General features: G+C 37.1%; 4 protein-coding genes across 4 annotated transcripts in view; 2 read left to right on the top strand and 2 right to left on the bottom strand.

The window, feature by feature from the left end:
- The window catches only part of LOC138332544 (uncharacterized), a 58,713-nt gene extending 54,492 nt beyond the window's left edge, over positions 1-4,221 (top strand). Inside the window, exons 7-8 of the mRNA XM_069280549.1 lie at positions 3,283-3,375; positions 4,010-4,221. Coding sequence (XP_069136650.1) covers positions 3,283-3,375; positions 4,010-4,221 — 305 coding nt within the window. The remainder of the gene's footprint in view (positions 1-3,282; positions 3,376-4,009) is intronic.
- Positions 4,222-4,601: 380 nt separating this feature from the next.
- Positions 4,602-27,117, top strand: LOC138333168 (uncharacterized). The gene is made up of 15 exons (XM_069281349.1): positions 4,602-4,709; positions 7,267-7,400; positions 7,694-7,823; positions 8,513-8,758; positions 9,059-9,238; positions 9,542-9,685; positions 10,270-10,370; positions 13,587-13,696; positions 14,563-14,690; positions 15,226-15,406; positions 16,697-16,862; positions 17,414-17,489; positions 19,255-19,451; positions 21,241-21,367; positions 26,986-27,117. Exons 2-15 carry the CDS (start codon positions 7,330-7,332, stop codon positions 27,022-27,024), a joined length of 1,896 nt encoding a protein of 631 aa, XP_069137450.1. The 5' UTR covers positions 4,602-4,709; positions 7,267-7,329; the 3' UTR covers positions 27,025-27,117.
- Positions 22,633-27,463, bottom strand: LOC138333169 (uncharacterized). The gene is made up of 2 exons (XM_069281350.1): positions 26,893-27,463; positions 22,633-24,611 (listed from the first exon to the last, which is right to left on the bottom strand). Exons 1-2 carry the CDS (start codon positions 27,461-27,463, stop codon positions 23,611-23,613), a joined length of 1,572 nt encoding a protein of 523 aa, XP_069137451.1. The 3' UTR covers positions 22,633-23,610.
- On the bottom strand, positions 24,859-26,506 carry LOC138333988 (uncharacterized). The gene has a single exon (XM_069282715.1). The coding sequence runs from the start codon at positions 26,389-26,391 to the stop codon at positions 24,859-24,861; it is 1,533 nt and encodes a 510-aa protein (XP_069138816.1). The 5' UTR covers positions 26,392-26,506.
- Positions 27,464-27,991: the final 528 nt, after the last annotated feature.

Below are 27,991 nucleotides of genomic sequence, written 5' to 3' on the forward strand. Positions count from 1 at the left end.
ACAAAATCTTAGCCCGAGACTGAGATAACCCGATCTCGATCACTTAAAGGTAATAGATTTTTTTTCTCGCGCCTCTAAGATATAACAAAACCCATCTATATACGCGTTCAGAGTGTACAACTATCCCGTCTTGGGCCTCCTGGTTCAAAGCCGATTAACCATTTCATCTGCGCTTCGATTTCAGTCATTCCGCATAAAACTATAGTTCGGTTATATAAAAGAGAAAACGATGATCAATCGGTACATACTGTTTTCATGATTAAAAACAACAACCAAACAATGCATGGTAAATGACTGAATGCATATATTTGATTATCTGACGCTTGTGACGTCACCGGTTTGAGAGTTTGACGTCACATGCGCGGACTGTTACATGAATGGCGTAAAATTCCGCCAAAATTCGCGTAAAGGTACCAGACAAATCGGACGAGATAGAAAAATCTAGCACCAGGTATCAAGTGAGATTTCCCTGTCCGAGGTGCGAGAATGTGAAATCTGTGTCACCCCTAGGATATTAAATCTATGGCAGCCCTATGAAATGTGAAATCTGTGTCACCTCCTAGGATATGAAATCTGTTTCACCCCCAAGATGTGAAATCTTTGTCCCCTCCCTAGGATGTAAAATCTGTGTCACTCCTTAGGATGTGAAATCTGTCACCCCCTAGAATGTGAAATCTGTGTCACCTGTAGGATGTAAAATCTGTGTCACTCCTTAGGATGTGAAATCTGTGTCATCTCTCAGGACATGAAATCTGTGTTACCCCCTAGGATGTGAAATCTGTGTCCCCCCTAGGATGTAAAATCTGCGTCACTCCCTAGGAGGTGAAATCTGTTTCACCCCCCCAAGATGTGAAATCTTTGTCCCCCACCCCCAACCCCCTAGGATGTATAATCTGTGTCACTCCTTAGGATGTGAAATCTGTGTCACGCCCTAGGATGTGAAATCTGTGTCAACCTCTGGGATGTGAAATCTGTGTTACCCACTAGGATGTGAAATCTGTGTCCCCCCTAGGATGTAAAATCTGTGTCACCCCCTAGGATGTGAAATCTGTGTCAACCCTAGGATGTGAAATCTGTGTCCCCCCTAGGATGTGAAATCTGTGTCAACCTCTAGGATGTGAAATTTGTGTCAACCTAGGATGTGAAATCTATGGCACCCCTAGGATGTGAAATCTGTGTCACCTCTATGATGTGAAATCTGTGTCACCCCCTAGGATGTGAAATCTGTGTCATTCCTTAGGATGTGAAATCTGTGTCATTCCTTAGGATGTGAAATCTATGGCACCCCTAGGATGTTAAATCTTTATAACCTCTAGGACGTGAAATCTGTGTCACCTCTAGGATGTGAAATCTGTGTCACCCCCTAGGATGTGAAATCTGTGTCACCACCTAGGATGTGAAATCTGTGTCAACCCTAAGATGTGAAACCTGTGTCACCCCCTAGGATGTAAAATCTGTGTCACCTGTAGGATGTAAAATCTGAGTCACCCCTAGGATGTGAAATCTGTGTTACCTCTAGGATGTGAAATCTGTGACACCCCTAGGATGTGAAATCTTTGTCACCACCTAGGATGTGAAATCTGTGCCAACCCTAGGATGTGAAATGTGAAATCTGTGTCACCCCCTAGGATGTTAAATCTGTATAACCTCTAGGATATGAAATCTTAGCCACCCCCTAGGATTTGAAATCTGTGTCAACCCTAGGATGTGAAATCTATGTCACCCCTTAGGATGTGAGATCTGTGTCACACCTTAGAATGCGAAATCTCTGTCACCTCCTTAAATGAGAAATATGTGTCACTTCCTAAGATGTTAGATCTGTGTCACCCCTAGGATGTGAAATCTGTCTTACCTCTAGGATGTGAAAACTGTGTCACGCCTCAGGATGTGAAATCTGTGTCACTTCTAGGATGTGAAAACTGTGTCACCCCCCCAAGATGTGAATCTGTGTAACCTCTAGGATGTGAAATCTATGTCACCCCTTAGGATGTGAGATCTGTGTCACCCCTTAGAATGCGAAATCTCTGTCACCTCCTTAAATGTGAAATATGTGTCACTTCCTAGGATGTTAAATCTGTGTCATCCCCTAGGATGTGAAATCTGTCTTACCTCTAGGATGTGAAAACTGTGTCACGCCTCAGGATGTGAAATCTGTGTCACTTCTAGGATGTGAAAACTGTGTCCCCCCCAAGATGTGAATCTGTGTAACCTCTAGGATGTGAAATCTGTGTCACTTCTAGGATGTGAAAACTGTGTCACCCCCCAAGATGTGAATCTGTGTAACCTCTAGGATGTGAAATCTGTGTAACCCCTAGGATGTGAAATTTGTGTTGTCCCTTGGATATTAAATCTGTGTCACTTCCTAGGATATGAAATCTGTGTCATCTCCCTAGGATGTGAAATCTGTGTCGCCTTCTGGGATGTGAAATCTGTGTTGCCTCCTAGGATGTGAAATCTGTGTCACCCCTAGGATGTGAAATCTGTGTCGCCTTCTGGGATGTGAAATCTGTGTTGCCTCCTAGGATGTAAAATCTGTGTCACCCCTAGGATGTGAAATCTGTGTCGCCTTCTGGGATGTGAAATCTGTGTTGCCTTCTAGGATGTGAAATCTGTGTTGCCTCCTAGGATGTGTCATCTCCTAGGATGTGAAATCTGTGTCGCCTTCTGGGATGTGAAATCTGTGTTGCCTCCTAGGATGTGAAATCTGTGTCCCCCACTAGGATGTTAAATATGTTTTACAATTAGGATGTGAAATCTTAGCCACCTCCTAGGATATGAAATCTGTGTCAACCCTAGGATGTGAAATCTGTGTCACCCCCTAGAATGTGAAATCTGTGTCACCCCTTAGAATGTGAAATCTGTGTCACCTCCTTAAATGTAAAATCTGTGTCACCCCCTAGGATGATAATGTGTGTCACCTCTAGGATGTGAAATCTGTTTCACCCCCAGGATGTGAAATCTTTGTCCCCCCTAGGATGTGAAATCTGCTTCACCCCCTAGAATGAGAAATCTTTGTCCCCCCCCCCCTAGGATGTGAAATCTATGTCACCCCATAGGATGTGAAATCTGTGTCACCTCCTTGGATGTGAAATATCTGTCACCCCCTAGAAGTTAAAATATCTGTAACCTTCTAGGATTTTAAATCTCTCTCACCCTCTAGATTGTGAAATTTCTGTCAACTCCTAGACATGTTTTTTATTGAGATAATACATCTACCTCCGAGTAGTTCAAAAGACTTGATGAATAATTCTTTATGATGTCATTTATATATTAACATTTCAGCAACAATGACTTCACTCACACTGGATTGCTGTCCTTTGATTTCGCCACCGGCAGCCATGATGAACACTAGAGAGTTACGAGATGTGATGAGCGGTATGTCACTGACCAGTGTCCTATCATTACCAGTTACTATACCGAATTCGCTGTAATTAGCGCCCAGGGTGTTTAAATAATTGTGACAAAGGGGGGGGGGGGGGGCTTATTAATGCACCAAAAATGTTGTTGAGGAAAAAAAGTTAGTCATATTTAAATCTTTTTGTGGTCATGGTACATACGTTTTTTACAATAAACATGCATATGCCTTATATCTTGTGAGACACATCATTATATCGTAATTCACATGTAAAAGACTTGTATGTTATGTAATATGGTATACAATGCTGATGTTAGAGGTATCACATGTTGTAAAACATTGTTAAATCCATGGGATGGGGCCGTTTATACCACTTCAACTCTTCTTCAGAAAAGGGGAGGGGCGCTTATAAGGGGAGGGAGTGCGACTTGATTACAGTGAAAGTCATTTTTCCTCTGTAATATGCCATTGGATATACAGTCAAACTGCCTTTAATGACTAGCTTGATAAAAACCAACTTCTTACTAAGAAAAAAAAGACCATTTTTCTAAAGTTCCAAATGATCAATTTCAACACAATTTACACTGTGTGTTAAAGACCACTAGAAGTTTGTTATAACCATTTTGTACTGTATCTTCAATTTTCATTTTTCAGACAAGACTTTGATTCCCTTTGAAACTTATAAGTTGCTTGTCCTTCATGACCCCAGTGATGCCAATGGTACTGGACTGTTTGTGAAGAAGACCCTGGACAAAAGTCATCCATTTTGTGTAGAGAAAGCATGGCACCCAGAATCCAGCAACTCTCCTCAGTATAATGTCTACGAGTGTCTCACTGGTTCTGTAAGTCTCAAACTCATTTGTTGAAATTTGTTAGAAGAAGTCCTTTGTGAAATACTATCTGCTCTAAACAATAAAAAAACCATGTTCTCCAAGATATTTAGACAACAATGCACTGTACTGTATATCACTTTAAATGTGGGGTCAATATTTTACACGGTACCTTAAAAGGGGCATATTGACAGAGGTTATATTTTGGGGCTCACTAACACATAATTTTTTTGAACTACGTACTGCTTTTACAATAGATACATCAATAAATGTCAATGGTGTTCTGAATTTGTGGATTTCAGTAAAAAATACTAATGTAGCAAAAATAAATCACCCGCAGAATGTAACGCTATACAGTACCTAGTACAAAAATTTCTTCGTCCTACATTGATATATACTATTGTTTAAGGGGCTGTGAGAACTGGGTACTAAGTAATGGCGGAATTGTCGTACTTCCGTTCTCCAACACTGACGACAGCACAGCAAAGAAAATCACAACACAGATCTTATCTATCATTGGACAGGTAAATATTCTTAATCTTTACCTTCAGTTTTGTTCAAAATATTTTAAGAATGACATATTTCCAGCTGGATTGAAAAGATTAACAATATTTAACATCACATTTTAACATTCTTAAAATTCTGACATATTTGGAATTTTGTTTGCTTTTGGCCATAACAACTTAGATAAATGTCTGCACTAAAATTTCTGAATCTTATTAGGTCACCTGAGTTGAAGTCTCAAGTGACCTATTCTAATTGCCTTTTGTCCGTTGCCTTGCGTCCTATGTCCGTAGACAATTTACATTTTCGACTTCTTCTCCAAAACTGCTCAAGCAATTTCAATGAAATTTTGCACACAAACCTTCTATGGCATAAGGCCAATCAAAATTGTGAATAACATGGTCCCCACCCCCCAGGGGGCTGTGGGAGGGGCCAAAAGGGGTAAAGTTGAGTAAAATTGAGTAAAATCTTCTTCTCTACCCACAGATGTGGTAGAATCAAATACTCTTCATAGATAGAAAGGTCTTAAGGTCCTTTACAAAAATTGTTAATTATATGACCCTGGGGTCTCTAGTTTCCCCATGGGGAGGGGGTTAAGTTTACTATAGTTTATGTTGGGAAAACACATTTTTGCGCATTACTTGGTCATTTGTAATAGGAAATGAGTCAAATGTTGTCAGAATTATCAGTATGAGATGGCCAATTAAATCCTATTCACAAATTTTCTATGACTGACCCCCAGGGGCCTTAGGGTCGGGGCTAAAAAAAGGGTCAATTAGGCTAAAACTTCAAAAATCTTCTTCTGAAATTCTGGAAATGGAGTAGAATCATCAATACTTTTCATAAATAGAAAGGTCTTAAGGTCCTTTACAAAAATTGTGAATTATATGACCCTGGGGTCTCACATATTTTTCCCCTGGGGAGGGGGTCAAGTTTACTATAGTTTATATAGGGAAAACACATTAATGAGCATTGTTTTGCTCAATTTTCATTGGAGTCGGAAACAAGTTCAAACTTAGTTGCCAAAGAATTATTAGCCTGAGATAGTCTATGGCATTTTATTTAATATCATATCCACTCTCTACATATGACAGTCCTTGCCGACCCACCTAAGGGGGCAGAGAGGGGCGGGGATAATTTAACAGTTCCAAATAAGCTCAAAAAACTTCATAAATCTTAAACTTAAAAAGAATACAAGGTGAAAATTCTGACTAAAATGGTTATAATTAGAATCAAAATAAAAGAAAAACAACTTTTCAATGGAAAATAAAAGGTCTTAAGGTCCTTTTGATCAAAAATTGTGCAAAAATCTCTTATACATCTACCCTGGGGTCTGCAAAGAAAGTCATCGTTTGCCCCCTGGGAGGGGGTCAAGTTTACTATAAAGTTTTATATAGGGAAAACACTTTTCATGAGCATGTTTTCTCAATTTTCATTGGAAACAAGTCAAACTTAGTTAGAATTATTAGCCTGAGATAGCATTTTAATATCATATCCACCTTGGTCCTGGCCGACCCCCTGGGGGCAGAGGGGCGGGGCCAAAAAAGGTCAAATAGGCTAAAACTTCAAAAATATTCTTTTAAAATTCTGGAAATGGTAGAATCAAATACACTTTATAGATGAAAAGGTCTTAAAGTTTGTTTATAAAAGAATTGTAAATTATATGACCCTGGGTCTCCTGTTTCCCCTTTGGGAGGGGGTCAAGTTTACTATAGTTTTATATAGGAAAAAACACATTAATGAGCATTTTTTTGCTCATATTTTCATAGGAAATGAGTCAAACTTAGTTAGAATTATTAGCCTGACATAGCATTTTAATATCATATCCACATTGGTCCTGGCCGACCCCCTGGGGGCAGAGGGGCGGGGCTAAAAAAGGGTCAAATAGGCTAAAACTTCAAAAATCTTCTAAAATTTTGGATATAGTAGAATCAAATAATTATAGATGGAAAGGTCTTAAGGTGTTTTATAAAAATTGTGAATTATATGACCTTGGGGTCTCACGTTACCCCCTGGGGAGGGGTCAAGTTTACTTTAGTTTATATAGGAAAAACATATTTGTGAACATTATTTGCCCAATTTTCGTAGGAAATTAGTCAAACTTGATTAGAATTATTAGCCTAAGATATAGCATTTTATCATCCATATCCTTCCTCGATGACCCTCTGGGGGACCAGAGGGGCAGGACCAAACAGGGTAAAAATGATTAAAATTTCAAAAAATACCTCTAAGTCCACATGTTTGATGGAAGCAAATACTCTTCATAGTCTAAAAAGTCAAATTCATAAATCACTGACTAACTTCAAGGCCCAGCATACAGTGTTTATATGTCTTTAATTTGTTTCATAATTTGTTTCATTATATATTCTAACTCAGGTGACCGTTAAGGCCCATGGGCCTCTTGTTTTAATTCCTATATTTAATAAATTGAATATATCTAGTTCAATTTCAGGCTATAGAAAACATGTTTGTTCTACTGATTCTCATGAAATAGAAGTACGAAAGCTGTTTCTGTTCATATGATATAAAAACAAAAGTGGTTTCTAGGAATCATTTTATTCCTATGATTTCTTGCAGCATCAGGATAATCTGTTTGTTTTGGTTGGACTCTCTGGTGTCAAAAAAGATTCACTGAAAATTATGTTGGATAAAGTCAATGGAATTATAAGACTTATTGCCGATCCGCTTATTCGAGCGATCCCCTACAAAGAGTAAGTTTTTTAACACAAATCTAATACAGTGTATAGCCAATCCTAAATTAAGCAGTGTCCCAATGGTGTCAAAATGACTAAAATTTCAAAAATATTCTTAACTCACATATGTGATAGAATCAAATACTCTTCACAGTTTAAAAGTCCAAATTGATAGAAACACTAGCTGACTTCAGGAGCCTGATGGGTGCCATTATACATAGTGTTTATACATTTTTGTTTCATTCTGTATCAGATCTCATAAATCAGGTGACTGTTAAGACTCGATCATGGGCTTCTTGTTATGATTTCAGTCCACAGGACCAGCCATTACTGAATGAACACAAGTTTGATGATCAGACACAGACAGTATTAAGTCATAGACTTTTCAACAATCTCGACTTAATTCTGATGATCAAAGAACTTCTCACTGCTGTCAGTTTGGTAAGTAATCTACACCAGGGCTGGCTATTAAAAGATGCTGCATTCATTTTGCAGAATTATTATATAGTGATTTACAATTTTTTCAGTTTGTAATCTTAAGTATTGAATTGTAAGGATTATATTACTGTACTTATGATAGTGATGAAAGCATTTCTGAGATGATGCTGATGATGATGATGTAATTAATTTTTATTGGTTTTCATACTTAATCCAGCTCTCTGATTGGCAGATCCTTTTTCTTCAAATACTATGAATAAAAAATCCGAGAATGGCGCGAAAATCCGCTGTTATCATGACGTCACAGTAGAGAAGCCGACGTTGCGTTATTGATTAAGAAAAAATAATCCATTTGAAAATCAATGGAATCGTACGTTTAAACATACTTTATGCTATCAAATAGTCTGAAAAATTAATTATAAGCATTGATGTAGCTATTTTTTAACTTCATAGGGTTATGAAATAAATTTTGTTTGCAAACTTTTGTGAGTAGCGGATTCACACAGTTTGCAAACAAAATTTCTTTCATACCTCTATGAAGTTAAACAATAGTAACATCAATGCTTAAATGACAATGATGATGATGATAATGATTTTTGACAAAATGATGATGATGATGAGGATGATGATTTGTGAGATGATGATGATGATGATCTGTATCTATATGTATTATGTTCTGCGATCATTTTCAGGCGAGTGATCCAAAACATTCTTTCCTGAAGTCAGCTGTGAAAACTATGAAAAAGGTATTTCCCTGGAACAATCTTGGTTTCTTCCCGGAGACTTTGAAGACTTTTGAGGCTATCACAGTCAAACCTCAACCAATTACACCACTCTCTGACATTACAAAATCATGTCCTCCTAACTTACTCAAGGAGCTGGATCCCCAGTCAGGGTGTCGGGAAATCGGCAAAGCGCTGGAAATTCTACATGATAGGGTAAATATAGTAAAAATATCATTCTCATGTGTAATTGACAGTCATGGTAAGGGTGTTGTGAAATCAGTGTATGCTTGAAATTGATCTATATGGTCATGAGGTAAATAGCTTAATCACCTATAGTGAAAACCCCAATTTTCAAATATTTTTGTTGCTGAAAATAAGAGCAGGGAGTTAATCAAAAGTGTGACAGTGTTTCTGAAAATTAGTTAAGATTATTTACCCTTTTTTCTACTGATAGATCATTATTTCATCATCAAATACATATAGCTGGGAAAATATTGCTTTTTGTTAACCAAGGGTTCCTGTTTATACTTTCCTGGTGTTGACAAAAAGCCAGCCTTATGTGACCTTGGAAGTCTGAGTTCTCTCCTCAGCCTCAGGGGTCAGGCTTCCCAGCGTGAAGATATCCCTGGGCTAGGCAAGGACATCCCATGTTGGAGGATGGACGACTTCAAAATTCTGTTCAAGGGCAAGCAGGTACAATGTAGCTAGGCTTTACCGTTATCTTGATCAAATGATTAACCTTCACCTTTGGAGATAATTTGTCAAACTTGTTATAATGTTTCAGAACCTTCTCCTTTTTCGACAACAGTAATGTATAGTATTCTTCATCAGATAATGATTTAAATTCAGATCCTAAATGCTTGAACTATTTTTGATCAATTGATTGGTAATCATAAATAAAATTTCTGATATACAACCTCCCAATAATTTAAAAACAATCAGTGATATACAGTCTATTGGTTATATTGTATCCTTCCTGTTAACTCACTATTTCAGGGTCAGATCAACCTATTCTTTGATGTTCTGACGGAGCAAGGTTTGGTATTCAGGTTCCCCTGCTCCCCTAAGGACCCTAAGGTTACCGATACACTTGTCTATGTGATGTCACATGATCTCCCAGGTATCCCCGACATACCAGTGGTAAGGCTACTTCTAATGACAATTTGGTTTGTAGAACACTTTATTTTCATCTCCCTTAATTCCTCCGGATATTTCTTGTTTGTATCAATTATAATTACCTCCCCTGACAAACTATAGACATAAATTCTGTAGTAATGAATTACATATCATTATCCAGACATATATTGTAAATTGTGATTATCTTCCCTGGTTAATATGATACATATTCTTTATCTTATAAATTGTTATTATCTCCCCTGATAAACAAAACAGATCTTATTATTATCATTGAATATAATAAAGAAGACATATCTTGTCAATATTGAATTGGGATGAGCTCCCTTGATAATCAAGACATACCTTGTCATTTGTAATTTTATCACTTTGTATCTTGTCTTTGTTACATTGTGATTATTTCCTGTGACAAACAAGACAAATCCTTTTGATTATGAATTGTGATTATCTCCCCTGATTAGTGTATTTATTATCTCCCCTGATGATTCAGACAGTGCAGTATGACATTCATGTTTTGTTTATGCTTATAAAAGCTCTGTTATTTATATAAACACAGAAAAAATATTTTGAGAAAAACATTTATTTAACAGGACGAGATTTGGCCAGCAGACCAGCCAGATGGAGATCTACAGAGAGACACCTACTATACTTTCCCCTCACTTCCTCAGTGGCTATTTCCCTGCTTCCTCAGGTAATATTAAAAGTCCAGACCTAGATTTATACTAATGCTGTTTTGTTGCCGTGCTTCCTTAGGTAATATACAGATGTTGACTGGGGTTGAGTTTGATTGAGATGATTTATTGATCCCAAAGACAAAGGGTTGCCCTAGGCAGAGGGCCGAGGGCAAAAGTTTGTCTTCGGGTCCAACAAATCATCTGCTGCCCAAAAACCGAGTTGATAACTGTTTTGTTATACCCCATTGACTCAAAACAAACGAAAAGAGGATTGACGTCGCATTAACGTCACAAATTATACATGTGACGTCACTCCGGTCCAATAGCGCATTGTAACAGTCATGTGAATCTATTGTGATAGTCGTTAGTCTGTCGTGCGTCGTCTATTATGCGTCGTGCGACGTCCATTAACATTTCCTTGTGAACGAGATAACTGAAGTAAATATAAACCGAACTTAATAAAACTTTAAATGAAGACTAACATTGGAAAGATTTCTGATGAGTGTGGAATTCAGCGTGATTCTACAGTTATTTACATAGTTATTGCCCTTTGCACTTATTATTGGACCTTGTGAACGCAACAACTTGAGTAAATATGCACTGAACTTTAATGAAACTTTATATGTAGACTAATATTGGAAAGATATCGAACGAGTTCGAAAATCAGCATGATTCAACAATAATTTACAGAGGTATTGCCCTTTGCCCTAATAATTATGATTGGACCTTGTGAACACGATAACTTGAGTAAATATGCACCCAGCTTAATTTAAACTTTGTATATGTAGACATACATTGGAAAGATCTCAGATGAGTTTGAAAATCAGCTTGATTCGATTCTAACTGTATTACGGAGTTTTTAGGTCACCTGAGACGAAGTCTCAAGTGACCTATTCTAATCGCCTTTTGTCCGTCGTCGTCCGTCGTCCGTCGTGCGTCGTGCGTCGTCCGTCGTGCGTCGTCCGTCGTGCGTCGTATGTCCGTAAACAATTTACATTTTCGACTTCTTCTCAAAAACTGTTGAAGCAATTTCAATGAAATTTTGCACAAACCTTCTAAGGCATAAGGCCAATCAAAATTGTGAATTATACGGTCCCCACCCCCCAGGGAGCTATGGGAGGGGCCAAAAGAGGTTAAATTGACTATAATTTCAAAAATCTTCTTCTCCACTCACAGATGTGATGGAATTAAATACTCTTCATAGATAGAAAGGTCATAAGGTCATTTACAAAAATTGTGAATTATATGACCCTGGGGTCTCGGGTTTCCCCCTGGGGAGGGGGTTAAGTTTACTATAGTTTATATAGGGAAAACACATTTTTGAGTATTATTTGATCATTTGTAATAGGAAATGAGTCAAATATTGTCAGAATTATCAGTATGAGATTGCCATTGAATCCTATTAACCAATTTTCCATGACTGAACCCCAGGGGCCTTAGGGGCGGGGTCAAAAGGGGTCAAATAGGCTATATCTTCAAAAATCTTCTTCTGAAATTCTGGAAATGGTAGAATCACATACTCTTCATAGATTAAAAGGTCTTGAGGTCCTTTACCAAAATTGTGAATTATATGACCCTGGGGTCTCACGTTTCCCCCTGGGGAAGGGGTCAAGTTTACTATAGTTTATATAGTGAAAACACATTTATGAGCATTTTTTGCTCAATTTTAATACGAAATGAGTCAAACTTGTTTAGAATTATAAGCATGAGATAACATTTTAATATCCTGGTCAACCCCCTCGGGGCAGAGGGGCGGGGCCGAAAGGGGCAAATAGGCTAAAACTTTAAAAATCTTCTTCTTAAATACTGGAAATGGTAGAATCAAATACTCTTCATAGATGGACAGGTCTTAAGGTGTTTTATGAAAATTGTGAATTATATGACCCTTGGGTCTCAGGTTTCCCCCTAGGGAGGGGGTTAAGTTTACTACATATAAGTTTTTATATGGAAAACACATTTTTGAGCATTATTTAGTCATTATAATAGGAAATTCGTCAATTGTAGTCAGAATTATCTCTATGTGATGGCCATTGAATCTTATTACCAAATTTTCCATGACTGATCCCCAGGGGCCTTAGGGGCGGTCCCAAAACCGGTCAAATAGGCTAAAACTTCAAAAATCTTCTTCTGAAATTCTGGAACTGGTAGAACCTGAGATAGCATTTAACATCATATCCATATTGGTCCTGGCCGACCCCCAGGGGCGAGAGGGGTGGGGCCAAAAGGGGTCAAAATGGATAACATTTCAAAAATCTTTCTCCTGAATTCACTGATTTGATGGAACCAAATAATCTTCATAGATTAAAAATTGATAAAATCACTGACTGACTTCAAGGGCCTGATGGGCCAATATATATTTATAGTGTTTATATGCATGTCTTTGTTTCATTCTGTGTCTGAATTCAGGTGACCGCTAAGGCCCATGGGCCTCTTGTTGCCCTTTCCAATAATATTGAACCTTATTAACATGATAATCAGAGTTCATATGCACAAAGCTTAATAAAACTTTGTATGTAGACCTATTAGATCTATGTTCCTATTTCGTGGACATCAGTTGGCTAGTAAATGACATAACTAATTTATATCAAATATCAGATGACCGTTAAGGCCCATGGGCCTCTTGTTGTCAATATAGTTTATATAGAGACTATTTTATAGGGTATAACTATATAAATCCAGACCTTCATGTAAACTAATGCTGTTCTGTCATTTGCCTCAGGATTATTCAAACTTTGGCATTACATGTTTTTTTTCATAAAAATAAACTTTGCCAATATATCAGATGGTGGGCTATTCAAATCACTTTTCGTCCGTGGTCAGTCCGTCCTTCCATCCGTTAATAATTCTTGTTACCGCTATTTCTCAGAAAGTACTGAAGTGATCGTACTGAAGTGGTCTGTCTCAAATTTAGGATGTAGTCAAAGTTTGAAAAGCAGAGAAAAGATCCCACTTTCAATTGTAAGACATAGATCATTCTTTGGTGGGTGCCAAGATCTGTGCCACCCTCTGGAATCTCTTGCCTTAGAAAATTTAGTGTCTAATTTTAAAAGGATTTGTATTTTCTAATTGCCCTATGCAAATGTATTTTGCTTTTTAGTGGTTGGTTTGATAATGCCTTGATTAGTCTATGAAAGAAGTTTCATGGATTTGTAACTAAAACAGAGAAGGTAATATTAAAGTTTATGAACAGTGAAATTAAACAAAAATCACATTAATGTCATTATTCATTCCAGAAAGCTACAGGAAACCTCTAAGGTTGTATTGATGTGGAAATCCGGCCTCGTGCTCCGTCAGGGACCTGTCATGGTGCTGGTGGAGCTCCTCGCTAATCAGATCAACCACGGTGGGTGTCTTGTTATGAAAACCTCAGTATCGGTACTATGTCTATGTGGAATTCTGTCAGAAAATTAAAATCTTTCAATCTGCTGCTAGTCATTAAACACAGAACAAATGTTAGCAAATCTTGTTATAAAAAGTCAAGGGAGTAGATAACATGATTATGCAGAAATGTGCAGGTGACTCAGATATTTTCCTGAATATCATTGTCTGTGCGACGGTACTATAATGTAGGTAGAACAATTATCTTTTGTGTGTTATGGTTTTGGGTTAGATAGATCACTGCTGGCGACCAAGATACTCAGTCAATTAGTGGGGCGTCTTTCTGGTGTTCGGAGGTCTTGGGATTGAATCTCGGGGCTATTTCATTTTCTCCTGTTGAAAAGGCAAGCTTGCCAACCTCTGTTTGTAGGATTAGGTGTGAATTAGATGGGGATACACACACTTGTGAGTCCTCTGGGCCAAAGATAGGAGAAGGCAGAAGTGTAGTTGAAAATTCATGATCAGTGATCCGGAAGCTCAATCTGTAGAGCAACCAGTTTGGAGTTCCGAGGTTTGAACCCTTAACTGGCCACCACACTTTCCCTTCTCCTGTAACATAAATCATATTACCTTGGCAGGTCATAGAACATGAAAGCAAAATATAAACAAAATCAAACATTGAATTTGTCCATTGACTTTCTACTGATTTTTTGTGACTTCATGGAACTGAAAATTAAAAAAAAAAAGTTTAAATATCCAGATAGAATCAATATTTAATATGTTACGAAAATCTCAAAAGGCTTGGACAATTTTAAACCGTTAAGGCTTTTGTCATAAAATATTAATGGCATTTATTCTATAAAGATAGATTTGTTATTTGTCTGATGACAGATCTGCCGACCATCGTTATCAGCGCTAGAGTACAAATGGCGGCCATGTCAGATACCCTCTACGTGACCTTCACAAACGTCAAGACAATTTTGTCGGGACTGCTCAACTCCAGAAATGTGTACGCTATGGTATGTTTTGAAATTTACCCAAACTAACAGTGTTAATTTGCTTAACTGACAGCAGTACTGAAAATATGTGTATATTAAATTAAATTAGAGATCTTCAACATTTTCTCATATCCAGGATATTTTGTGTCATTTTGTTAGTTTTGTAAATTATATTGTGTATCTGTATGTTATGGAGTTATCTATCGCTGTAAATAGGTATTTATTGTGACATCTTGTTTGTGAGAATGTAACATCATGCTTGGATAATTTTCGTGCGATTTGCTAAATTCATGAATTCTCTCGAAAATTTAATACCTCGCGAATAATTTCAAAAACCATGGTTTTACATGTCAATTTCTATCTTGTAACGCAAAATAATGATGTCACAATCGACACCCTTCAACAAAGACAAATAACTCTTTAACATGCAAAGACAGAATGTAAAATAAAAATGCAAATGATAAAATGGCCGTTTATATGTATCAATGAGACCAGATCTAGATGTAACCATATTGATTATCCAGCGTTGAAACTATGTATGTTTTTGTTTTTACAGAAAACTATATGCTGTAAGGTGTGTAACCCGACCAGCAACAGGAGACACGCCCTCAGTGCTGAACACAACTGTTGTCACATCACAGATATCAAGTTCAAACATTTGGCAAACAAAGATCTTGTTATGTGTAAGAAACAAAGTGGAAAGGTTTTGATGACCAAGGAGGAATTTATCGGCCCAGGTTTGTTATTATATCTTTATCTTATTCACAAATTGTCAGGGAATTGCCTGAGAGAAGAATTTACGTTTTGCATAGAAAGTTAAAAAAAAATTGTTTAATATCCTGTTAACAGTTCAAGCTTTCTTAGGTGGTTGAAAGCCAGAGGACTCCCAGAAACACAGCCAACCTTTGCTCAGTAGAAAAAGTATATGCAAGAAGTGGATGTTGGATATTGAATTTATTTCACACAAGTGAATTATTTCTAACTGTTACAAAAGACAGGAGCTTGTAATTTAACTCATTCACCCCTGAAGACACATTTAGACTCTTCTAAATCAAAGAGTATACCTGTCCATTATTAAATTTCAGGGGTGGATGAGGTTAACCTTGATTTTTTTTTCCTCTATCAAAGTACTAGTAGTACTGAATACTTATCCTTTGTTTCTTACTTAATCAAAGTACTGAAAGTACTGAAAGTTGAGATTGTGTCCAGCTTTAGATCATGGACGTGTTTATGCTGCAACATATTTTTGTTTGTGTGCTACTCCTTTTTTAAAAAATGACAAAATGTCTCCAAATTTGAAGAAATGTCTTGGTAACACTTTTGTGATTATAAGATATATCAATGCAATATTAAATGATTACCAGGTATGCCTATCTGAATGTATTTTTTGAAAATACATGTAGACTGCATTTATTTAGTCCACTTTTCTACTCAGAAATGGGCCACCATGTTTGAGTGGTTAACATATCCCTACCTATAACCACTAGTCCTCCACCTCCGGGTTGTGAGTGTGACACATTTGAAATGGAGCAGTTCTCAGGTACTTACTACTAGTTGGTGGTTTTTCTCTGGGTATTCCAGCTTTGGTCATCCAGTAAACCTAGCAGGTCCTTAAGAGATACTGGCTGTTAATAGGACGTTAAACTAATTAAACCAAACCAAACCACAGGTCTTTTGCCAGCTATCTTTTTCAGATGAAGTAACAAATAACACAAAAATGAGAAAGAATCTTTGCAAAACTGTACCAAATTGGTAGTGCTGTACATAAATGATGTTGTTGTCATTTCTTTTTTAATTGTTTCATAAATTGCAGGATACTGCCTAATTGAAAGAGTAACAATTTCTAAAACCTTATTGACGTTTGAAGCAAATTGTGATCAGATGATACTGTGGTCTGTTGGAAGATATATTTTTTAAAACGTTTTTTTAACAGTTTACAGCTATAATTATTATCTATTCCTCATTTTTATTTTCTTAATCTTATCTTAATGTTTGAGTCTTATCTGGACATTTTTTGTTATTTACAGATTTCATACCACATCAAAATATCCCTAACCATGAAGACCCAGATGTTGTGGTGAATGAAACAGCCAGCAAAAACATGGATCAGTCACTACGCTGCCATCTTTGTAATAACTGTGGAGAGAATGGGATGGCTTGTCATGGCAATCTGAGACAGGGTATTACTGCAAAGTAAGGATATATTGTTTTTAACAGAGGTCTCTGGTCTTGAGTTTTAGATATTTTTTTATTTCTGATTTTCAGAGATAATTCAGCCTGTGAGGTCCATTTGGTATTGGTCCAGGTCATCTTCGATTCAGACTGACCACCAAGAAGTGCCACTTACCTTGGTCTTTTAATCAAATGAAAAAATGTTCTACCCATAGCAATCCATTTCATCACACATACATGTTATATCATGTCAATGAAGTAGTTTCTTGTTCACAAATTTAAATTTTCCTTGTTGTCATCATTTTTATATCCGTTGACTGTGTCATTAACTGCTTCCCGTTTCAGTTTACATAAGATAATATTTGAGCTAAAAGAAAAACATTTTCAAAGTTTACCAATTTAATTAGAAGAATGTTTTGCTTGTGATAAACCATTATAAATATAATTTTATCATATTTTTTTAACTGATACTCTTGCCTATGACCTTTGATCTACACAAATGCCTTTAGTATTGGTCGAATATGATTTTAATGATTATGTACATGTATTTTGCTTTACTCCTTTTATTACAGGCATTGTAGCTGTAAGCATGAGCTGAAATTGTGTTCCTACTGTGGAGTGTGTAGTCACTGTACACAAACTCTAGCAGTAAGTCCAGTGTGAACAAATTTTTAGCCCACAATCATCAGATGGTGGGCTATTCAAATTGCTTTTTGTCCGTGGTCCATCCGTCCGTCCGTGAACAATTCTTGTTATCGCTATTTCTCAAAAAGTACTGAAGGGATTTGTCTCAAAATTCATATGAAGGTTCCCCTAGGGCCCTAGTTGTGCATAATGCATTTTGGGACGGATCAGTCGACAAGATGGCTGCCAGGCAGCCATCTTGGATTTTGATAGTTAAAGTTTGTTATCGCTATTTCTCAGAAAGTACTGAAGGGATCTGTCTCAAATTTTATATGTAGGTTTCTGTAGGGACCTAGTTATGCATATTGCGTTTTGGGACCGATCGGTGAACAAGATGGCCGCCAGGCGGCCATCTTGAATTTTGACATCTAAAGTTTGTTATCGCTATTTCTCAGAAAGTACTGAAGGGATCTGTCTCAAATTTCATATGTAGGTTCCCCTAGGGACCTAGTTGTGCATATTGCATTTTGGAACCGATCGATGAACAAGATGGCAGCCAGGCAGCCATCTTGGATTTTGATAGCTTGAGATTGTTATCGCTATTTCTCAGAAAGTACTGAAGGGACCTGTGTCAAATTTCATATGTAGGTTCCCCTAGGAACCTGGTTGTGCATATTGCGTTTTGGGACCGATCAGTCAACAAGATGGCTGCCAGGCAGCCATCTTGGAATTTGACATTTAAAGATTGTTATCGTTATTTCTCAGAAAGTACTGAAGGGATCTGTCTCAAATTTCATATGTAGGTTCCCCTAGGGACCTTGTTGTGCATATTGCGTTTTGGGACCGACCGGTCAACAAGATGGCCGCAAGGCAGCCATATTGGATTTTGATATTTAAAGTTTGTTATCGCTATTTCTCTGTTGAATGGATCATTTTTAAATTTCACATGTAGGTTCCCCTAGGGCTCTTGATGTGCATATTGCGATTTGGGACCGATCATCAACAAGATGACCGCCAAGGAACCATCTTGGATTTTGATAGTTGAAGTTTGTTACTGCTATTTCTCAGAAAGTACTGAAGCGATCTGTCTCAAATTTTATGTGTAGTATATGTTTGAAAAAGTTTAAAAAGTAGAGAAAAGATCCATCTTTCCATTGTCAGACATAGATCATTCTTTGGTGGGCGCCAAGATCCCTCTGGGATCTCTTGTTTTATCATGGCTGCTAAATTTTGCGATTTGCATATCAAAATAAGTTTGGGAAGATAAAGATTTGCAGATTTTCAAATTGAATGAACATTCACATCAATATAAGTGATGAACATATTTCTGATGTTAATTCACGGAAAAAAGCTTTTGAGAATTTGCTTGAATCGTGAAATTGGAGAAATTAAATTACATGTTAATAAAGTTGGTTAATAGTATATTAACATTTGTGCAAATACCTTGATGGCGAAATTTGTGAAAATAAATTGCACACGAAAGAAAGTTCATTTAACAGTATAGTAGATTAATCTTAGATAATATTGTAAGTTTCATATTTCAATTGTATTACATTTACACTTTTCGATGTCAATGTGCAACTGTGCTATTATTTGAACATTCTTCATTATAGATATATATATATACGGAAGTACAGTTGTTAGCCTGTTTGTATTTTGGGCAATGGTGCATGTACCTTTATGGTTTCTATGGACTTTCATATACATTTCATATCAATGATAATACAAAAGTTTGAACAAGCAATTCCATATTATAATTATCCTTTTTTTTTGCGTTTACAAATTAAAGGAAGCGTATGCGGCAGTACATCCGAGTTTCCGCCTAGGTAATGCGATAGGCACTACCATGGGGAGTATGATGGCTGAAACGGAATTTGGAAAATATTCCAAGTACACGTTCGGTAACAGAATGTCACTGAGTTACTTCAGTCACCTCAGTATGTTCATGCTGAGTGAAGTTTGCAACTTCTCAATCCATGTTATGAGGTATGTTCTATATTTCATTGTTTAATTTCTACATACATTCAAACCTCTCAATACAGTAACCAAAAATGGTCTTTATAGCCAGGTAGTCTTTATACACTGGGTGAATCATATTGAAATTGACCATTTAGGTCCTGAGAAAGTGGTCTTATTAAGCAGGTGGTTGATATACAGAGGTAGTTGCTAACATAGGTTTGAGTGTGATACTCTATCTACAAACATAAGCATGTCTTTTTATCACATTTCCTACCTGATACCCAGTAGCACTAAATTAGGCATTAATTGCCTTCTTGGGGAGACTTATGGTCCTATAATTTTTCCAGGGTTGCAGACAAATTGAATAACGCGGGTTATGATAAATTTGTCTTCAATCCTGGAAGAATTGTAGGGCCATAAATACCCCTAGAAGACAATTAAATGCTTATATTTTTGTTTCCTGTCATTTTTAAACCATGCTGTACATAGGCTGTATTATATAATGATACTTTTTGATTGTGACAAGCGAACATAAATATAATATACAATACATGTGAAAAACATGCATGGCACTTTTCGGCTGATTTACATATCATATAATTTACATGTGTGCTACGCATGTGATACGCATGATACTCATATGTGGCTACACATGATTTACGCATGTGGAATTTGCGTTTCTCGCATGATTCTCATATGAATTTAACGCATTATATACGGGTGTGCTCTTTACAGCTCAAATATGCATGAAATTTTCACATGAAAATCATGCGTTTTACACATGTATTTCATGCGTGGCACTTTTGCCTGTATAATATTCACTGAAATCGCTATTACCAAATCAAATTCCGTGCTGTACCCGACAGTGGAACCTCTTCTTGTGACGTCATAAGTACCTCCAATGTCATAAGAACTCCAGACGTCATTTCCAGTAACAAACGAAGTCCATGGAAATAAACATAAAATCATCAGTACACTTCCAACATTTTAATCAGTATGTTCCATTTTTAGAATAGTCAACATTTTAAAATCATCACCACAAATATCGTTGCGAATAACATTATAGAATAACTGGGATTTTTCATTTCGGTAGCACGCAAATACGCACAAAAAATGTGTATTGTGTAATTACGTCATGACGTTATTCAGAACGACGTCACAATACATGTTATACATATCACTACACCAACAGGAATTATAGGAGAAGTATGATCTCATAAATTCTCTTTTTGGTTGGTGAGATTACATAGTGTCAGTCCTGAGTAAATGGAAATACTCTAATATAACCTGGAGCAATTTTCATGGGCTGTACCAGACGAGACGTCAGTTGTAATTTTATTATACAGTGCAGCTCCTTAATATTCTGACACTTGCATTCCTTGCCTAAACAGTGCGGACTGCCGATTTTCTAGACAGCCAAGTTCTGTTTACAACAGTCAATAATAAAGCTGTTCCATGTTGTTATTAAGATGTGGAATCACAGATTACAACTGATTAAACTATTTTAGTGACTACAACATCACAAACTGAATGACCTTTCACTCACAGGGAGATTAAAGTTAGAAAAAGTTCCGTCAGATGTGAAACAAATTAATGTGATTGTATTGGCGGATAAAGCATTTCGTATTGGCATATGAATCAAAAGTTTATATGGAAGAACTTATCCATCAGTATGGGTGACAGTTGCAGGATAAATGTAGTCTATTCTTATTTATGTTTACCCAACTTAATTTGGTTCTTAGAATTAATTTAGATTTAATCAGATACCTGGGAATTTATAACATATCTTTTGTAAGGCTTTTCCTCTTTTTCGCAGTCCTAGTTCAAGGATAGATTATAAGACAGCCTTGGGCTCAATTGTGGTCAATGGACAAGAGAAGGTATTGGAAAATGCTAAATGTAAGATAGGTGACCATGTGGAACTGAAGATACTGCACCAACAGGTATATACGATTCCTTCACTCACATATACATGTTTATCACTAATAACACACTTCACCAATAATAGAAAGACATTTGATTTTGTTATCACTATGTTTCCTTTTCTTATTTTCCCTATTCTTCTTCCCAGTTTTGTGTATTCTATTTGATTAAGATATATGATAAAAGAAAGATAATGAATCGTTTCAAATATATTTTGAATCCAAAACGACCTTAAAGAGTATAACCCAGTTTCACAAACCATACTTTAACTTAAGGGAAGTCATTAACTTAGAAATCATTTTAACTGCAAGCTCTGATGTAATGTCGATGAAAATCTAGTCACATGAAAATATGAACATTGATGGTTACAGAAATTGTCTAAACTTTGTCATGTCTCTTAATGTAGATAGAACTTATGTCTTTATACATGACCGTCGTGAGGGCGAGCTTGTTGAACCAAATACATGCAAAAACAAAGCAGAGACTTGTTCTGATTGAAATTGGCTGTTTATTAAATATAAACGCCTGACTTGAAGATATTTACTTTTCAAGTCAATATAAAAACAAATTGACCCCACAAGACATCATTTGGTTCTAGGTGGGGATAAAAAACAAAAACAAATTGACCCCACAAGACATCATTTGGTTCTAGGTGGGGATAAAAAACGCCCCCATTTTATAGACACATTCACATAATACAAGACACATTAACATAATAATATGGTAAAGAATACAAAAAATTAAAATTACAGAATCTCAATAACCAAATTGGAAGGAGGAGGGGGTGGAGGCGGCTTTCAATTCAATTTGTTAAAAACGTAACAAATCAAAAAACTGACTGACCTTGAAAAACGTCCTTCTTCTCTTTGTTTCTCTGTCGCAGCTCTGATGCGCATGCGTAATGACTATTATATATCTCCTACCCATCTCCCCCTTCTGTATCACCGAAAAAACCGCGAAATTTAAAATGACTTTTACACTTAAAGCTTACTTTACGATTACGTTTAACGACAACTCCTAGCATGTATAAAGTACATTAAAATGTTATTTTAATTATCATTTATACATGACCGTCGTGAGGGCGAGCTTGTTGAACCAAATACATGCAAAAACAAAGCAGAGACTTGTTCTGATTGAAATTGGCTGTTTATTAAATATAAACGCCTGACTTGAAGATATTTACTTTTCAAGTCAATATAAAAACAAATTGACCCCACAAGACATCATTTGGTTCTAGGTGGGGATAAAAAACGCCACAATGTTGTTCTGCAACAACATACCCCACCCGAAGCCCTCACGACAATCTTTCTTATCATTTGAACATATGAACAAGAAATATAAATAAAATTTCAACTATTCTCAATATTAGGCAAAATTTAGCTCCGACCCTATGCCCGAGCTAACAGCAGATGTATCTGTCAAAAGAAACATACTCAAACCATGTTGGATGGAATGGTGTAGCCTTTTTCATGAATATGTGAGTTCTTTATTCTCAAAAGTTTATCGAGTCATCATCCATATGTAGATAATTGTTCACTTTAATGAGGTACACTGTCACAAAAGCGCATAGCATATGATAGTTCCTTGGAAGCAGTGAAATCATAAAACACGTTCATTATCCAGTAATGGTTATCTTTCCTCATTTGTACCATATCCAGCCACCAAAACAGTATAACAATATACATTATGTAAACATTACAAGTACATCAACAAGATCAAATTTGACCCAATGCACAGTTGATAAATAATAATAATAATTTATATTATTATTATAGTACTAATTTCTACGAAAGCGAGTACCAGGGTACATGTAATTCAGTAAAACAAAGTTCAAAAATCAAAAGGTATGTACAACGCGCCACACAACTTCAGTAATTCAGTAAAACAAAGTTCAAAAATCAAAAGGTATGTACAACATGCCACACAACTTCGACCCAATGCCCAAGTTGATAAAACACATACCATAACTATCTTCATTGAAATAACAGCAATTAAAAGTCTTATTAATGTAACAAATTAATATACATATGCACAAAATATTATCTTGTCTTATTGAGTGCAACTTCGACCCTATGCCCAAGTTGACCTCAATTAAAACAAAGGAACTGACCTAATATGATAGAATACAATATTAAACTTTGACAAAGCAGTATTCAACTTCGACCCAATGCCCAAGTTGACAAAAATCCTCCAATACACATGTACAGCATAACCTCAGTATGGAATTTAAACTTCCCATGTCTTTCAAAAGTACAAATCTTTTCTATGCATTGTCAAAAAATGTTGGTAAACGTATATAGCGTTTAAAAGCCAGTGACTTCCATCTACCCATGTGTTGAATGTCCTCATCTGGTATCCCTTGAGCTGCAGCCGTACTAGCAGCCCCGATTCGAAAACTGTGGCTAGTATAGCCTTTGGAATCTATGCCAGCTGCACATAGCGTTTGTTTCAGACATGTAGTGAAAAACTGATAAGACACTGGTTGATTGTTTGGAAAAGAAAAAAGGTGACCAGGATTAGTGCCTCGTATAGTCACAAATTGGACTAATGCCATTACTGGGCAGATGGAAGTATCTTGCTTTTTCTCTATGGATAGGACAATTGGACGTATATTACAATTGCTTTTAAAGGATCTAAAAGTAATTTCTATTTTGATTGGATGGCCAAGACAATCTGGAATAATTGCTATGTCGTTATATTGCAATGTATGACAACTAAACGTATTAACTGTCATTTCACCTACGCGCAGGAAGGCATGGAAAGCTAAAAGATACATTGCTCGTAGCATACACTGTTGGTATTGTGGTAATAATGTTTTAGGTAATGCCCCAACCAATTTCCGCAAAATATCTGGAGTAATAGGTAAACGAGAGTCTGGTTGATATGTTCCTCTTTGAATGGCTGCCAAAATCTTTTTGATAATAAAGGACTGGGCTGGGTCTACATAGCCTGCTAACTTATTAATGTACCCTACGGCAGCAACATAAGACTTAATGGTTGCTGAAGACTTGTTCTCACTATACATATGAGCAATGAAATAGACCAGCAGGTCCACTTTAGTTGGTAAGCAAGCTATAGAATTAAAATGTGTACTAGCGAAATCTTGAAGTTGACTGAAAGCTCTCATGTAGCTTTTTCTGGTTTGGGGTGCTATTGCAGTCATCAGGAGATGTTGCACTATTGTAATCAAATGTGCAACAGATGAGGTGGGACTGGTACAGGGTCTTTCGTCATGTGTGGAGCTATTTCTTTGAATGCGTGAACCTGCAATCGAGACAAAAAATCTGCCAAGATATTTCTTTTACCCATTATATGCTCTGCACAGAATAGGATATTCAGCTGTAATGTTTTAACAACTAGTCTACGTACAAGTTTCATGACAACTGAGTCCTTGCTTGTATGTTTATTCAATATAGAAACAACAGCTGCATTGTCACTGTGAAACAGTATGCATTTGTTCTTCAAATCGTCGCCCCATATTTCTACTGCTATGACTATAGGGAAAAGTTCTTTAATAGTTATATGATGACAGGTCATGTTTGACGGCCATTCCCCATAAAAACCACTTATCGTTAAAAACGGCCCCAAAACCTAGTCCACTAGCATCAGTATAGAAATGAAGATGATTTGATGTTTCCCATCTATCTGCCAAAATAAGAGAAACCCCATTGAAGGATGCTATGAATTCCTGCCAAGCACGAATGTCTAACCTTGCTTCTGTATTCAAACGAATGCGAAAGTATGGTTTAGTTATTCCTTTGGTAAGGTTGATGAGGCGGCGTAAAAAAGGGCGCCCTGGAAGTACTACACAGCATGCAAAATTGAGGAGGCCTATCAGAGATTGGAGTTCTTTAAGTGTAACTTTTTTGCGTGAACCAAAAGCTGACAAAAGTGAATTAATTTTCTCAACTTTATCGGGTGGTAAACGTGCCTCCATTTGAACTGTATCGATTTCAACTCCCAAAAAAGTTATGACAGTTGTAGGCTGTACTGTTTTGGTATGTTTGATGGGTATACCTACCCTTTGACATAATGCAAGGAATGACACTAAATCATTTTTACATTTATCCGAATCTGGGGGACCGGCAAATAAAAAATCATCTAGTACATGCACTACGCCTGCAGCTTGAAAATGGTTGGACATAGACCATTGCAAAGCTGTGCTGAGTTGTTCAAAAAGGTTACAGGATATAGAACAGCCCATCGGAAGAACTTTGTCAAAGTAATATTTCCCACCCATTTTCATACCCAAGAGTTCGTAATCATTCGGGGATATGGGAAGAATACGAAAGGCATTCTCAATATCAGTTTTGGCAAGTAATGTCCCAGTCCCAAAATATTTAACCAAACCAATAGCATCTGATATTGACTGATATTGAACCGATGAATCTTCAGGAGAAATCCCATCATTTATTGATGATCCCTTAGGGTAGGATAAGTGATGTATAAGCCTATACTCATTTTTCTCTTTTTTAGGAACTAAACCCAAAGGAGATACCTGAAAATTTGTGAATGGAGGAGAATCATAAGGCCCCGCGATCCTACCTAGTGATACTTCTTTGTCAATTTTCTGTTTCAGAATAACAGGATTTTGTTCTGCTGATTTGAGGTTTCTAGATTCACGAAAGCTTCTTTCGCCCTGATGTTGTAATGAAAATCCCTTTTCAAAACCTTTTTGTAAGCTCATCAATCTATCAGAGTCATACCCTCCCAAATACTGTTTTAATATATCAAACTTTACTGGCGTAGGAAGGTTATGAACTGTTTCCCGGACGACCCCTGGGATTGTTTGAGGCGTGTTGTCTGCCCGAGGTGTTTGTTTGGGAGGTCCCGGTGTTGCCCTGAGTGTTTGGTGCAGTCCCATTATTTGGGTTAATGGCCGATTTGTTTTGGTGTTTGTTGCCCTGCACCCTACATTGTCTGACGTGGTGGTTACCCCCACATTTGGCACAGACATGAAGGAACCTGCACTGTGACCCATAGTTGCATGAACCGGTTTGCATGAATTCCCAGCACCGACCTTTAATTTTGTTTCCATTACCATATGGTTGGGCTGGGGTTGATGGAAAGGGCACCTGTCTCTGAACAGGTTTCAAACTTATAGCCAGGGCATGTAAATACAACTCCTGGTTGATTACGTCCCATGCCATATTACTATTGTGTTGCATGAGTAAGCGAAACTGTGAATCATAAAAGATTGCAGCAGCAAATCCTGACCTCCGGGCAAGTGTTTGAATAGTGTCTGCATATTTTAGTAGACTAGCTATTCGGTGAGCATGGCTCTTGATGTACACTGATGTAAAAATATGAAAGGCTTGAAGCCATTGTTCAATGGTTCGAATTTGAAAATGCTTTTGTTTTGGAACGACAGAAATTTCGGTTCCTTGAAGCCGTAGTTGGCATTCTTTTGTTTTTGTTGCCGGTAAAAGCAAATTTCCAAAGTCAACAAATTCATGGCTATGAATTTTTGACACAATTTTTGTATCTAAGTTGAGCCCCAGAGGTAAGGAGATGCTGCTGTAAGGTGACACATTATTAGTCTCACCTGTCATGTTGTTAACAACAGACTGTAATGGTGGCTGGATACTACAAGGCGACACTACCAAATTAACAGTCTCGTCCTGCAATTGTACTACAGGTGTTGCAGACAGCTGGGTTGCGGGAGGAGATGATGTAGCAATTGGCACCACAAGTGGTGCCCCCAAGGCAGCCGATGGAGTCATCGTAGGCATTGTTACAACTGGAGCACTTTGGACTACCGAAGGTGGTGTAGTAGGTGGTATCACAGGTGGTGCATCGATAGCAGCTGATGATGATGTCGCAGCAGTTGGTACCACAGGTGGTGCCCCCAGTGCGGCCGAAGGTGGTGCTCTACTCTGGGCTGTATGTAATGAAGGCAATGTGGCACCAGGCAACACCGTTGCCACACCCTTTTCCAGCATTTGCTGCATTAATTCTGATGCGATTTCTCTTGCGGTAGGAAATTGTGACTGTCCAGAATTTGATTCATTTACAGTTGAGTTTGGTTCCACAGTGTCCTGTTGGCTCTCATGAACTCTGACAGCCCTATTGTTAAGGGCTGCCTGTCGCCTTGGTAGGCGTCTTATTGGACCCATATCTGAAATAAGTGATAAATAAAGAAAAACCTTTGTTCCAAACTTGATATGATTGTGAATATTTCCTATAATACACCCGATACATATTACTACTCGAAACCACCTTGGGTAAGAGTTGAAATCTGCAATATGTATCCCTTATATCATATTAGATAGGTACTTTATGCATTAACCAAGCACCCAATTACCAACCTGTTTGGTAATGTAATCAGTACTATATATAGTGGTACCTTTTTGTTGGTACTCAATACATAGACATATTGTTAAAAATTGCAAATTCAATGATTTATACCTATACATACCTATGATATAAGACAAAATATTTATATAATTGTACACACCTGATCATGAGATGTAATCAACATTCACCACCTGTGATGTAAGGCAATATTAAGTTGTACACCTTTAGATGTACTCGCCATTCATGATCACCTGTACATACCTGAGATGTAAGGCAATATTTAATTGTACACACCTTAGATGTACTCAGTTTACCTGTACATACCTATGATGTAAGGCAATATTTAA

The sequence above is a fragment of the Argopecten irradians genome, chromosome 10 (genome assembly GCF_041381155.1).
Source record: "Argopecten irradians isolate NY chromosome 10, Ai_NY, whole genome shotgun sequence".
Classification (NCBI taxonomy): domain Eukaryota; kingdom Metazoa; phylum Mollusca; class Bivalvia; order Pectinida; family Pectinidae; genus Argopecten; species Argopecten irradians.

Excerpts from the sequence above, each read along its gene's own strand:
- LOC138333168 (XM_069281349.1), top strand. The coding sequence starts at position 7,330 with ATGTTGGATAAAGTCAATGGAATTATAAGACTTATTGCCGATCCGCTT. Across the intron at positions 14,691-15,225 it reads CCAGAAATGTGTACGCTATG|AAAACTATATGCTGTAAGGT; the intron begins GTATGTTTTGAA and ends TTGTTTTTACAG. Across the intron at positions 16,863-17,413 it reads AGACAGGGTATTACTGCAAA|GCATTGTAGCTGTAAGCATG; the intron begins GTAAGGATATAT and ends CTTTTATTACAG.
- LOC138333988 (XM_069282715.1), bottom strand. The coding sequence starts at position 26,391 with ATGGTAATGGAAACAAAATTAAAGGTCGGTGCTGGGAATTCATGCAAA.
- LOC138333169 (XM_069281350.1), bottom strand. The coding sequence starts at position 27,463 with ATGGGTCCAATAAGACGCCTACCAAGGCGACAGGCAGCCCTTAACAAT. Across the intron at positions 24,612-26,892 it reads TGTTGTTAACAACATGACAG|GTTCACGCATTCAAAGAAAT; the intron begins GTGAGACTAATA and ends TCTCGATTGCAG.